The sequence below is a fragment of the Melozone crissalis genome, unplaced genomic scaffold (genome assembly GCF_028551555.1).
Source record: "Melozone crissalis strain CALT ecotype California unplaced genomic scaffold, PUWL_Pcris_2 ptg000063l_1, whole genome shotgun sequence".
Lineage (NCBI taxonomy): Eukaryota > Metazoa > Chordata > Aves > Passeriformes > Passerellidae > Melozone > Melozone crissalis.
The window spans coordinates 4,116,063-4,130,549 of NW_026535841.1; the positions used below are offsets into that span (position 1 = coordinate 4,116,063).

The 14,487-nt window shown below is 41.1% G+C and overlaps 1 protein-coding gene across 1 annotated transcript; it reads right to left on the bottom strand.

Annotated features, from left to right (window-relative positions):
* Nucleotides 1–1,748: 1,748 nt before the first annotated feature.
* Nucleotides 1,749–14,407, bottom strand: UPB1 (beta-ureidopropionase 1). The gene is made up of 10 exons (XM_054288916.1): nt 14,307–14,407; nt 13,556–13,727; nt 12,027–12,114; nt 11,260–11,354; nt 10,871–11,032; nt 7,813–7,982; nt 6,969–7,050; nt 6,110–6,152; nt 5,236–5,390; nt 1,749–1,874 (listed from the first exon to the last, which is right to left on the bottom strand). The coding sequence occupies exons 1-10, from the start codon at nt 14,405–14,407 to the stop codon at nt 1,791–1,793; spliced, it is 1,152 nt and encodes a 383-aa protein (XP_054144891.1). The 3' UTR covers nt 1,749–1,790.
* Nucleotides 14,408–14,487: the final 80 nt, after the last annotated feature.

Below are 14,487 nucleotides of genomic sequence, written 5' to 3' on the forward strand. Positions count from 1 at the left end.
GGTATGGAAGCTACAGGCTCTTAGAGTACCCCCTTAACCCATGCATTTTCAGGTAGGTAGTTCATTCAATCCCATTAAACTGCCACAGGATTTGTCTTAGAGCAGGCTTGATTAGTTGAATAAAACCAATTCTTACAAAGGCTTCTAATTGGCATTCAGCATCTCACTGTTGCCATTACCAAAAGTGAATCCTGGGTGTACAGAAAAAATGAATTTAAGGGCAGGCTCAGTGTTCTGAAGTGCACACACAGGTGTAACAATATTGACTGGTAAGTGTTGGGTACTCAGGGTTTAAATGCTTCAACAAAAGTGAAAGATAAACAAAGCAGACAAAAGGAGAGGTCCCCTACAACAGGATCTCATACAGCTGCCAAATGGAAGATGGCTGTGAGAGATGAAAACAAAGGGAGAAGCAAAAGCCCAGTGAAAAACTGAGTATGTGACACAAATTCAACTGAAAAAGCAGCTCACTGCACAAGCACCCAGAACCACCTGCATTTTCTGAAACTTTGTTTCCTATTACAAGATTGTCTATCAAAACACTCTGAAAATGTTCTGTTGCTTTGTTTCTGTCAGGATGTCAATAGCAAAGGAAGGGGATTTTACATGCAGGGATTTTATACATAAATATATTTTTATTTGTAATTAAGCCATTCTCAATAAAGGTTAAACTCACAAATAACCTGGTAACATAACGTAGCAAGTGCATTTATTAATAAGTTTATTAGAAATAATGGTTTTGAAACTCTGAAATTGTAATTCAGAAAAACAAAAACAAGAGTTCAAATATTTATTACTATTACTAGCTACAAATTCATAGTTGCTGGGGTGTAAATTGTATTCAGCCTGCATTGCCTGAACACTCATTGCCATCACCCAAATCATACAGAGCAGAAATTTCAGAATACCACCTAAGAACACTAAATATACTACTAACATTTCAGTACTACCTAAGAACAGCAAATGTATCATTACTACCTTTATTCCAGAGCTGGTTTGTGTACTCTGCAGCCACCACATATCCTACTGGAGTGCAGCCCCAGGGAAGGAGTCTTCCTTACCCATCCTGAGCTTTCTGTTCACAGTGAAAAGCAGGCAAGTGCCCCAGCCTTGCCTGTGCACTGGCCAGGGTCTCTATTTCTGCTCCCCTTCAGGGCACTGAGCTTCAGAAGATACCAAAGCATCTCCCTGAACAAGACTTCTGCACCTAGAAGGGGCCCTGCAAAGACAGCTCCAGCTGTGGTTGTGTAAAGGCAACAGAACCAAAGCAGTCCTGCTTTACAGCACCCACAGATCTTCACACAACTGGGATAGCTGGTACATTACCCAGCTATAAGTGAATTGCATCAAGTAGTTTGTAAGCAGAAAAAGCAAACAAAACCCAGATGAAAACAATTTCTGCCTCATTTCTCCCTAAATTATGCATCTGGGCAGAGGGTAAAAACCAGAAAGCAGAAACAGATGCACAATGCAAAGCTTAAAAATGTAAAAATGTTCATGTCCTCTGAACTCATCCCATCAATTCTACCACAGTACACTCTGTGTGTATCTGCTCTAGAAAACACTGCATGTATCTCTAGCAAGGAACAACTTTAGACTCATTAGTGTAAATGACAAACACTTAAAAAGCCATTTTCAATTATCTAACCTAACACAGTTCTGACTCCTATTATTTAAAACTGGTTACATGAAATTAAACTGAACATTAAAACAGCAACACTGTAAAGCTATAATCCAACAGTAACTTTGAATTTGTCCTGTAACATTTGAGTGTAATGAGATGCTCTCTCTTACTCTTTGATGATATTGGGTATAAAGAAAGGCTGGATTGCTTCAGCAAGCTTTTCTGCATACATTTCATATCTACCAGTCATCTGGAAAAGAAAAATCAAAGCTTCAGTTCTTTCAAGTAAGCTACAGAAGTACTTCAGTAGAAAATATTTCTATCTACTGGCTGGTTTTCCCTATGACAATATATGATTTCATTGTCCCAAACATCAAAACTATAATTTCCTCAAAATCAAGATCTCCAGTGCCTTAGCACAAACTTTTTTTTTATAAAAGAACTTTTTTTTTACAAAAACTTTTTTTAAATGAAAAAACTCATATTATGTTGCCTAGGACTGTATTTCTATCCAAAAAAGAAGTGTAGTTCCATCCTAAAAAGTCCAAGTTTTAAATGAACACCTTCCTATTTTGCAGCTCTCCTTCAGTGACAGTCATGTCCACTGACTCCCTACTTATTATAGCTGTTCTGGACAGCTGAAAGTTGAATGTGAAAAGTGGACTTGCTTTCTTCTGGATCAACAATTTTAAGTCATGTCAGTGAAGGCAGAGGAGTGTCTCTGTAATTAGGGCTCCATGTCATGTCCTTGACAACCAGAGAACCCTGCTGCCAGCAGCAAGTTTGCATATATGCCACTGACATTGTTTGGGTTACTCTGCTTCACCCATTAATAATACAAAATATCAGTGGTTTGGGCAACAGAGCAAGCGCTGGAAGTGCTGCAATACAGCACCTGAGGTAGTGCCATTGTGCTCTTCTGAGTGCACAACCCACAACATGGGCTCTGAGAGAGGCAAATCACATCTTTATTTAATTTGTTTAACCCCTTTGCTGCCCTAAGTTTAGCAAAGCCATTCTACTGAATGTCCCTTTCAGGTATCACTGGGTGCAAACTGCAGACACCAGAGCAGGTTAATTCGGTTCCTGTTAAAGTGGGTGAGAAAACCTGTGACCACTGTTCCTCATTCCCCTCAGCAAGAACCACCTCTGGCCTGGTCACAACTCAGAGGAAAAGGAAACAGCTCTACCCTGCCACATAAACAAAACCACAGCTGTGCCTGAAGTGCCAAAACCCAACAATAGCACTCCAAACCATCAGCATGAAATAAAGGTGCTGAAAGCACAGGAGTTGAAGACAACAAAAATACACAATTGTACACAAATCAGCCAAAGGGCAGTGTTTTGCTTTTCCTGTTTGTTTTTCCCAATCAATACAATTGCTTTTGTTCAGATACCCCTGCTAAGGGGGCAGAAGCAATGCTCCATGTGCTTCCTGACACACCAAACCTCTGCTCTGCACTGAGGAAGGGCCTCAGACTCGTGGCAAAGCAAAACGAAATGCGTGCCTGATGTGAAAGGCTACGGATCTTTCAGCACAGCTTAATTCCATTAAGGCAACAACCACATGCCTACCACAGGCATCTGTAAAACAACAAATGCAATTCTGCTCCAGAAGATGACCTGAAATTACTTCTTGGTTTTAGTCCCTACGTATGGATTAGCAGTATTAGCAAAGAAATTGTGCTGTAGATAAGAAATTACTATTTTTTAATTAGAAAGCTTATTCAGCATTTCAAATCCACAGACTTTTCATTTTTATGTCAATCTGACATCAAAACACGTGGAATATTGCACCACACTGTAATGAACAACAGACAAATAAAGCAGCTCTATAAAATAAATGTCTGCTTGCAGTAGCATGATGTTCAAAAACTGACACTCCTTGAAAATTATTACTTATTTTAAAAACTAGGTGATCACTGAAGAACCTACATGTATTGTACAGCTGCTGGCCAGGAGTTCTGGTCTATGTTTTTAGGATTCAAACCATGCTGATCTTAAGAGGGACTAGGAAAAACTTCTAGTCTTTAGCAGTACTGAGAACTGGAACAAAACATCTGTCTCCACAGAAGCAAACAAGATGTTTTCTTCATCAACAAAGTCTATTTCCAGAGTTGCCACTTTTTTTTGCTCCAACGGGATCTTTGTGTGGCCTGTTGTAAACTTGATCAGAATAAAAAAGGAACTAGAGTGTCTTTTGTTTAAAAAAATCAATCTGCTCACTCCACTAAATCAGTATATAATAGAGCACCCACACAGCTTGTAGTGGCACAACTGAAGGGTTAGCAAGCTGCTGTACTGAAGCAGGCATTTCTTCAACCAGCACTGCTGCTGGACAAATTAAATCCAATCATGTCCTCTGGAAAGATGAACCAATTAGCTTTACCTCAGAATACAAAAAAATTGTAATAAATAAGGTTTGTTAAAGCCATGTGGAGTGGCTAGCAGCTATCTTAATCTGATTGAGATAAATTCAAACGCGTGTTAAGATGCTTCAGACATGAATATATACAGTACACAGCTCTTTCTCTGTGGTTTCAACATATCCACAAATTCAGGAAGTTAACATTGCAAGAATTTTGCCTTCAGAAAGTTCTCAAGCTTGTGGGTTTGGGTTTTCACTAAATTTCACCAGAAGTGACAATTAAGGTCTTTAAGAATATATACCATGTTAGATAGATCCAATGAGCCTGGCTCAGCTCAGCACAAATGGCTGCATTCACTGCACAAGGAAAGCAAAACTCCTCCCCACCAATCCTCAGAGCTGCTGGCAGTCCACATTAAGGTCCTGAGGCTAGAGTTTTCATCTGAAAGCTACTGGCCTAGCTTCCCTGAATTTAGCTACTCCTTTTCCAAATCCATTTATGCTTTTGGCCTCCATAACCTCCTGTTAAATTACTTCAACAATTTAAGCTCTGAACTGCTAAAAAAAATTAAAAAGAAAGGCTGCCTTTTAACTATTGTAACATCATAGAATTGTGGAAACCCAGGGCACTGGGAATATTTCTATGTCTGCTCTGGGGTGCCCTGATCCCCAGGGAAGCTCTGACTTTGACCCTCATCCATGGAGAAAGTTTCCCAGACTTCAAGATAGACTGGAATCCACAAAATGTGAAAGAGATTACAGAGAATAGCGTAGGTGAATCTTGGTGAGAAATTTAGGGTTTGGGATTTTTAGTATGCTGTGGATGGAAGCAAGATGGAGAGCACAGGGTGTTGACCTGGGTTTCTTCCTGTTTCTTCTTCCTTCTTCATGGGTTTGGGTGGCAGTTGTAATTGGGCAGAAAAGTCTGCATTGCAGGCTCTTTGGGATTAGTTATCAGGTTAAAGGGGAAAATAATCCAGGTGTCAGTTCTTAATTGGATAGTTCAGTCTTAAAAGACTTTGTACCAAGAGATTGTTGGCCATTTTGTGCCTTCTAATGAAAAGCTGCTGAACTCACAGCAGTGAGACTGTTTTACTGATAAGAAATAATAAAAATCTGAGTCCCAACATGAACTACTGTCTCAAGTGCCTTCAATCCAGACCCAGAGAAACCGACAACCACAAAGAATCATTACCAAAGCTTGTTTGTTCTAATATTGTACTTCCTTTATAGTCAGGCTTACCTTGAAGTTCCATTTGTCACTGACTTGCCTGCAGAGATTCAGGTCCATCTCTACCACCAGCAGCCCGTCCTGAGTGCGAGACAGCCCCGGGGTCCTGCTGCCGTCCGGCGCAGCCACGTAACTCGAGCCATAGAAATGGCCCAGCTCATGGTGGGCTTGGAGAGATTGTTAAAAAGCATCAATTGCCATCTGCAAATAGGTTTGTACCTTAACATGCAGTGTCCCCTAAAACCTGACTCCATTTACTGGGGACTCACTGTCCTTTAGGCAAGATAATCATCTTGTAGAGTCACAGCACAATCCTAAAATAAGTCCAGTTTTGGCCAGTTATAGTTTTCATGCACACTACACCGTGAAGTTATCAGAAAAATCACCCTGCAGTGCCTTTCAAAATAATGCACCATTATTTTTTCCCATTATTTATTCCCATCATTGCTTTTTACTCTGCATTTAAATGAATTCTAACTGTCAAATTATACATTTTCAAGCCAGCTGACAGAGATACACCCATTCTATTTTCAATAAAAGGTCAGAGGTGAAAACACTGGGATTTGAGGCACAGAAAAGATGTTATTTCATATTGCACAACTCTTGAGTTGTGCCAAAAATCAATCCCATTTTTTGTACTACTAAGCCATGGATTCCACTGACCTTTCTCATGCAGCTGCTAAAAACACTTAGCTACAGAACTGGCTAAAAAAGGCTCAGGCACACTCTAGATGGAGCCACAAGCAGCCACAGTTTTCACAGCATAAATTACTGTGTTTCAACATATAAGTACATACAAGAAAATCTCATATTCCTCATTGATAATTCTCTTTTTTAACTTCCAGCAATTCTGGGAACTGGTAGTGAATGTGATTTCTGAACATACCTTTTCCACCATCTCCAGAAGTAAAGGCATTCTTGTAGTATTCCTGTGAAATAAGAGGAATCCATAGGTGGCAGTATAATTCTGTTTCATTCAAGAAATCCTTGCTAGTTTATCATATTTTGGGAGTTTATATAAATCTACAAATATTTTTTTCTGGCACATGATCAGCACTGTCTAAAGGGAGTCATCAGAGGGGCCTAGTTTCTGTGATGGATAGCACAGAACACAAGGTCTTTTTGTATCACTGCCTGTTGTTCATACACTTCAGGGAACATGCCTTGTATCCATTTCACAAGTTTAAAGAGGCAAAAGAGATATTTAACCAAACATATCTTTTCAGATCACAAAAAACAGGCAAACATATTCACATAGCAGCAAGGGCAATTCTGGATTTTAGCAGGAAATCTAATTTTAAAAATATACATACTGTGTAATTGGGCTAGTCTGAAGGTAAGAATGACTTATTGCATGCACTATTAAATTTCATTATAGAATTTTGCAGTCCAGAAAGAGATAGTAGCTATACAAGAGCCACAAGTTGTATACTGTTGACTTAAGGATATATTAATTTTTCAGTCATTTTGGCTAAAAGAATACTGATTTCACAGAGAAACTGGGAGAGTTAGCAAAAGGGTGGGTGCCTATTACAAAGATTCAATTCAAGAACAGGAAACAGCTGCAACGAAAAAGTAGGCTGCAGCAACAGAGGCAGCTCTCAATCTCTTCATCACTGTCCATCTTCAAATCACACCACAAACCCCAGGACAGTGGTTACCCAGCAGGGGAACCCATGCTGCCTTGAACAAACCCCTGCTCAAGGCCTGAATGATGGAATGGATGAGGCAAGGAGGATACAAACCGTTCCAACTCTGTTGATGGGGCACGTGAAGCAGTGGTTGGCTATGGCAGCATTCCTGGCTTCGATCGGCCACAGTGCCTCGCTGCAACACACACACACACACACACAGAGGTGTTAATTCACTGCACACACAGAGAAAATTGTTCATTATCTGACACTCCAGGGCTGCATCTACACTCTGTCTCACACTGCACATTTTCTGTCCAAGCAGCCACAGTTAGCTTCTAGGAAATCAAGTCAGTCGGGTGCAATTAATGTTAATGTGCAGAAGATTAATCTCAAGGGACAGTTCACACTGGTCCAGTCTGGTTCAAGAGGCCTGATAATCATAAAATTGCCAACAGTTTAAAAAAAAATTCTGAAAAAAGGGTATCTCAGCTTGGTTCTGAAAACTGCAATTTCATACCACACTCCTTAGGTGGACAATGCAAGCTGGTAAAATAAGCCTGAACATGACCACTACCTACTGTATAGCAAAAATACTACATAAAAAATCTAAATAAACTCTCAGTTTTCACAGCACCAGCTGGATGCTGGGGAACACTGTCTCAAAGACAGGAGAGCTGCTGATGTACAACAAAGCTGTCAAAGAGAATCAGTTACTGGGAGGAGACTGAAAGCCCAAAATTCCTGGTGGAGCTATCTTGGGTGAAAAACAGACCTCCAAATGATACCTGGCTTAAGAAGGCTCCTATCACTGAGGAGAATGCAGGCTCCTTTTTAAAGACAAAACAAGGAGACTACATTCCAAGACCTCAGCAAGGTGCTTATGGCCCCAGTGAGGAGCTCAGAGGTTCAGTTAGCTCAGAAGGGGAGCAACGGCACAGCCCAGTTTGTGTTTTACCTGAGTGACCCTATAGTGGCTGAAGGGTTAAAGATGATCTCTGCCCCATTCATGCTATACATGAGCCAGTTCAGAGGGTGGTGGCGCCCATAGCAGATGTTCACAGCAATTGTCCCAAACTGGGTCTGAAACACTGCGTGTCCTGTGTTTCCTTCCATATAGTAAGTAGACTACAAACAAACAAAGAAAAAATAAAGGAAAAAATATAATCAAACAACAAAACCCAGAGAGGCATTCTTTAAAAAGTGCAAAGAATTATTTCCAACTAAAAAAGCTTTTTAATTTGTAGATGGAAGGCTGAGGATAATATGATGAGATTAACAAAATCACTTGGGCAGTGGAAAAGATGGATACAGAAATGCCAAGGCAGCAGCAGGAGTGTGTAGTCACTGAAATTACGCTCTTATACCTGCTTTCAAACAATTATGTAGCTGGCAGTGCACTTCCAAAATGTGCTGAAGGTACCATCACCAGGTTCAGACAGGGACAAAGACAGTGATAAAGACACACAGATAAGGAGACAAGACAGGCCACCCAACATTCCTTACACAATACTGAGGATCCCAAGGGAGCACAGAAGCTGCAGTGGCCAGGCTGATTCCTGACAGCATCCTCTGGTGCTGATCTGAGACAGAAGAGCAAGGGACACAATCCAGCACCCTGACCCAACAGGACACGTCTCTCATCCCAGAAGGAAGGTGTGCTGTAAAGCAGACCCCTCTTTATTGAAATTATCTGTTCTTGTAACCACCACTGCCATTGGTCCTGGAGGAAGTGGAAACACCTGAGGGCTGGGAACAAACCTGGGCCCCTGTAAGTGTGGGCCAGTGGCATGACAGATAGAGGGGGGTCACCCTCTGAAACCAAGGGCTACAGGTTCAGTATGTCCAGTGAAATATTCATCTCATGTTTCTTGTTTATTATCAGTTCTCATGAAATTGCACAGTCCCTTGGGCAGTGATTTGATCTCCTTTCATGTCTGTAGACAGCAGACCACATGGTGGGTGCTCACACAAGTCTTTTTCAAAACAATTCTGCTGTTTGAATATATTTCCATTTTTCATGCTATTCTCAGTTTCTTTTCCTACAACAGCAGAAGAAAAACAAGAATGCTGTTGCTTCAGGGAATTCATCAGTTCCTATTTCTTTATTTCACACCAGAGGTCACAATCCTCTCCACAGCAATAAACTGTGATGTCTCAAGAAGGATTGATTTTTGTTTGTAAGGCCTCCCACACATGGCTGAATAGGCCACAGACCAACCTCTCTGCCCTTTCCATTTAGTTCTTACTGACTCACTGGGCATGATTTTAACAAGGCTCCTCTCCCATCTGCCCTACAGAGACAACTCACAAGAAACAATTTCAAATTCGATATTTCCTTGAGGTTTAACTTTGTTGATAAAGAAAACAACATTAAAGTAACAGAGATGAATATAATCCCTTCCTGTAGCCTGGGTGGTTTCTGAAGTTGCTTTATCAGAATTGTTCAGTTCAGAAGAGTGGACTTTATGCTTTGCTACCAAAGCCAGCTGAATACAGTGCTGTCTTGGGTAAGCACTACTTGATTCTGTAACAAGTAGATACAAGAAAAAGTGCCAGATCATTCTAGAATATCTAGAAGCTATAAACTGATAGTTTTGTAGTAATTCTGGCATTTAGGATTCTAAGAACAATTTCTTTTAGCAACTATGCAAAACTCTTAGTGAAGTTCTATTTATACTTCACATGAGAAAGTAAAAATTCTTTCTTTTTTTAGGTGTCTCTCATTACAGTTTCATAGCTGGAAACAGTAAGTTTCTTGGAATCTGTTGATTCTCCATTAAACACTGTCAGGAAAACTGAAAGACACCATATTTTAGCACAAGCAACAGGAATTTATTTTTTGTTAGATTACATAAAGAATAAAAATATGGAAAGTAACCAATGGATTTGTTAGTTACTACTTTTGCTAGCTAAAGGACAGACCTGATGAAATAATATTAAATGTAAGAGTAAGTGTTAAAAATACAAGGTAAGGCTGGTGACTGACAGGCTGTGCCAGAAATTCATTGTGTAGAACTCTATTAACAACCTCCTCTGGAGAAACTCAAACCAGCCTGATCAGGTCTGGGAGCAAGGTCAAAGCTTCCAGAGGTCTTTGAACACAAAGTTTTGACACCCAGAAGAACTTTTACATTAATAAAAAAGTTCTGAAGCCTCAGTTTGATGACTGGAGCAGTCAGACAGGGAACAAAAGCTACTGCAGGTATACAGCAGCCTCCAGCTTAGCAGAAATGCCTCTGTTAATTACTCACTTTAGCTGACAAGGAGAGATTTAGTTAGGTAAGACAATGTATTTTTAGACTTCAGTTAATTTCTAATCCTGATCTTTCTGCATGTGATAATTGTTTGGATGAATAAACACATTTCAGATGTACCAGTCACTGCCTTTAGTGCCAGTTCAGTTTGTGATCCTGGAGGATGGCCCAAACCCTGCTGGGGGCTTCAGCTGCAATAATGCCATTAGCAAACAGGAGATGCCATAAAGCAGCCACTCCGTCAGAGGCACAATGAATTAAGGGATTCTGCTCGAATAAGCACAAGCAAAAGAACTGTCATTGCCAAGACAACCTCCCAGAGAAACAGAAAGGCTGGAAGTAATGTTCATGCTTGAACCATGAAACAATTGCCCTGCAAATTAAAGTAAGTTCAATGTGCACACATGACAAAAGTACCCAAGCCAATCATGCACAACAACCATAACACAGCTGTAACTTAAACAATCCTTTTATTAAAGGATATTGATACTTTTGAAGTTTCACTGGGCCAAGGAAGAGTACCTAACAAGATTTAATGTTGTTCTTCCTTTAAGACTCATCACTCTCACAAAAATTAATCCTTCTTGATAAATTAACTATCAGTTCACCTCAGAAAAACTGATTTGACAGCAAGTGACCACATTTTCTAGAACCCATTGCATTTCCTGCCACTGTGACTCTGACACAACACATGCTGGCACAAACAGAGCTGCAAGGTAAGACTGACCTGTTTGTCACAACACTGCACCTTCACCTTACCTCATTGAAATCTCCAACCCTTGGAATGTGATTTTTCCTGCTTTTGCCAAGGAGTGCTCCAGAATTAGAAATGATCACTGCAGTATTCCAGAGAACTCCACCATGCAGTTCATCTCGCTCCAGGATTGGAGACACCACAACCATGTTGTATTTCTTTGCAAGCTGCACAAATAAACACAATTCCTCCATCAGACACCAGCCTGCAGCACCCCAGAATGACAGACACCACAGCCAGCTGAAAACAGCTAATTAAAATAAAAGAAATGTTAACACAGGTACAAGTCAGAAATACAGCAAATTCTGCCTGCCAGTTCACTGATATGTTGTCTTTTCCTTCAAATGATGTCAGTTGGTCTTGGTTTTTTTTGCTTGCCTGGTTGGTTTTTTACCTCTTGACAGAACTTGGTTGTTGGCCCATCCTCTGCTGACTCAGCAAATTCAGTCCAAGGAAGTTTCTCTCTTGTACAAAAAGCAAAAGGCATGGCTGGAAAACACCAAAGCAAGGTAAATGTACAAAAATGTTCATGTCACTCAAGAAATACATGATATTTGCATGAATACAGATAAAAAAAATTAAACCATTAAGAATGATTCAACTGTTTTCCTTGTTTAATGGCAAAAGCTATTTAAAAATATTTTTAGCCAGGGCAAGGAGTTCTGAGGTCACACAGGGCAAACCAGAAGAGAATGGATGCATTTAGTGAAGCCTCAGAGGGGTAAAAAGACAAAATATCCCAGTCATGGTGTACACTGTGAACAACCTGCCTTCACAAACATTTCATGGCCTTCACTTGCCCATTAAAGTGAAGGGGTTTGCCTCAATTAAGCCTCAGACGCCACATGTAAATTAAAAACAATTTTTAAATTGTAATACCTCTCTAGAAAAAAACCCCAACGTTTTAGGAGAAAAATAATGAGGAAAGCATCATAAAGGATGCCATGAAGGAGCTCCAAATACCACATGGCAGTCTTCAATACAACAGACCCCTCATAGAGTTCTGCTACCTCAGACTCTTTGGTTTTTCCTTCAGGAAGCAAATCACTGAAGCCAATTGTTGTATCTTGGGAAATTTCTATGTTCATTTACAGCACAGCTGCTAAAATAGAGAGCACTGGAACATCTGAGAGCCCAGAGGGAAGCATAGGCAATACTCACTCCAAGCCTCCTGGAAGCACACGATGTTGACCCCACACATGGCAGCCACTCCCACCATCTCCTCGATGCGTCTGTGCAGAGCAGCCACCTGGCGGTGACAAATGTCACACCGTTAAAATGTCACACCGTTAAAAAGCCACGTGCTTAACTCACCTCCGTGCCAACTGCCTGCTTTACACCCTGTGCTCACACTGACTTCGCCTGTTCTGCACTTAGAGCCATTGCTTTCAGGGGGAGTAACTCAGCTATCATCCCTGAACACTGATAATACAGCCAGATTTAGATTTTTAAAAACATTTAGATGCTGAGAATAGAGAAAGCATTCCAATGGGATTCTAATTCCATGGCTGCAACATTTATATAGCTGGAAATTCAGTGCTGCCTGACTCGCAAAAAGCTGAAAATCTAAACAGAATTAATAAAAAATATAATTTTGCTGCTCATTGTAAACAATCTACAGGATGATGTTAAGCCCTCTGTCCTAAGAGCTAAATAATTATTACCAAGAAAAATCATCAAAGTATTTATTAATTAGTTTTCTAGAATATTCTATGTAAAGATAAGCACAGGTGTAGTACTTTGCATTGCTACTTTCAGGTTTCAAAAAAAATTACTAAAAACAAAACTACAGTGACCTATGAAATCAAAAACTGTACACTGATTTACAGAAACAGTTAACTAGTTATTCATAAAGTAAAATCATTAATACAGCTGGTACTTTATTCAACAGCTGTTACAAAGAATCCCCAACTTGATCTGTCCACTGAATTAATGACTTGCATCTGTGATAGGTAATCTTTCCAAAACAAACTACTTCAGAAGTGTTCTGTCCTGTCCCTGTACAAAACTACTCCAGGAGGTTTTGTAAATGCAGTATTTTCTTTCCCTTTTTTTAAAGCTACTCTCAGGAGACTATTTCTATACAGATTTGTCACTTCAGTGCTGCTGTGTCCAAGATATTAAGAGATGATGGTTTCAGAATAATTAATGTTGGAATAGACCTCTAAAATCATCAACCAAGTCCAGCCATTAACCCAGCACTGCCAAGTCACCACTAAACCATGTTATCTTGTAATAAGATTTCACTGCTGTACGAAGAATAATGAACACAGCTTTATTAATCTGTTTCCTTTAATGGATTTTCCTGTAATGGAACATTTCTCAATTAAAACAAGAACTGCACCTGTGGTTTCCACTGGTTGCCGTCCCTTTTGATTTCGTGTAAATGATTTTGTGTTTCATCTTAGAGGCAAAGGATTTTCATGTGTAAAATGAGCCCCTAATATTTAGCTTTGGAAAAGCTGCAAGCAGGTTGGGTGTGCTAGGTAAATATAAGAGGTGTTTCTGAGAAACAAAACTAAACGTGTCACTCAAATTTCTTACAGAATGCTCTATTGCAGTAGTGATGGGTCCTGTACTGCCAGACAATCATTAAGACATTTCATGCTAAGTTCCTAAAATCAACAATAGAACTGTGTTATGTTTCAATCCAGCAGAAGAGGAGATAAAAACAGTCCCAGTCTGTGTACCTGGACTGCCACTGCTGTGTCTGTGGGAAGAGGAAGTTTATTCTGTATCAGTCCCACTCGAACAATTCGTGGCCTTCTCAATTGCTCCAGAGCAGCTTCAAATCCATAGCCCTGTAGTTCAAAATCTTTTTCCTGAGCTGCTGACAGCGCAGCAGTTGGCAAATCAAGTTTTCTGGATTGAACAGGAAACAAAGACATTTCAAGATGAGATGTTCTCATTTTCTGTTGAGAATGCAGAGGACCAAGGGAATGACAATTCTGCCTTACCCTGCAGAGACACCCAAGCTCCCATGCCCCATGTCACCCATTGTCCACTGTCCTCCTGTCATTCCCAGACATTAACACTTTGCTGCAGAAATCAAGGAGCACACACGCAAAATTCCATCTGCCATACCTGGATTACAAACACTTTCCCTCGCATGTCTTTCCCTCAAGTTTAATACCTATTCTTCACGCTCCATCGCCCCACTATCACTATTCCCGTCATGTCTTCCATCCCTGTCCGACATCTTCTCACACTGCCCTGCTCCCCTCACCTGGATCACCTCCAAAATCCCTCAGTCACCTCACTGCAGCACCACCAGCCCTACTTTTCCTTTTTCCCCTCAGCCCAGCCCTGTGTCTCGCACACCCCCCCTCATAACTGCCTCCTTCCCCTCACACTGGGGCTGGGCATCTCCGCGGAGGCCGCCCAGAGGAGGGACGGACGGAAACCCGCAGAGCGAGGGGCGAGCCCGTCCTGGTGGCGCACCTGGGCTCGCCCCCATAGAGGATCCGCTTCACCTCGGCGAGTTCCCCGGGCGGGATGTGCCGCTCCAGGCACAGCTCCAGCGACTCCAGTTCTGCCGCCATGGCGGAGCCCGAGCGCGCGCAGCCCCTCAGGCGTTGGGCGGCCCCTGCACTTTGCCCCGGGCGGCCCCGTCGGCCACGCC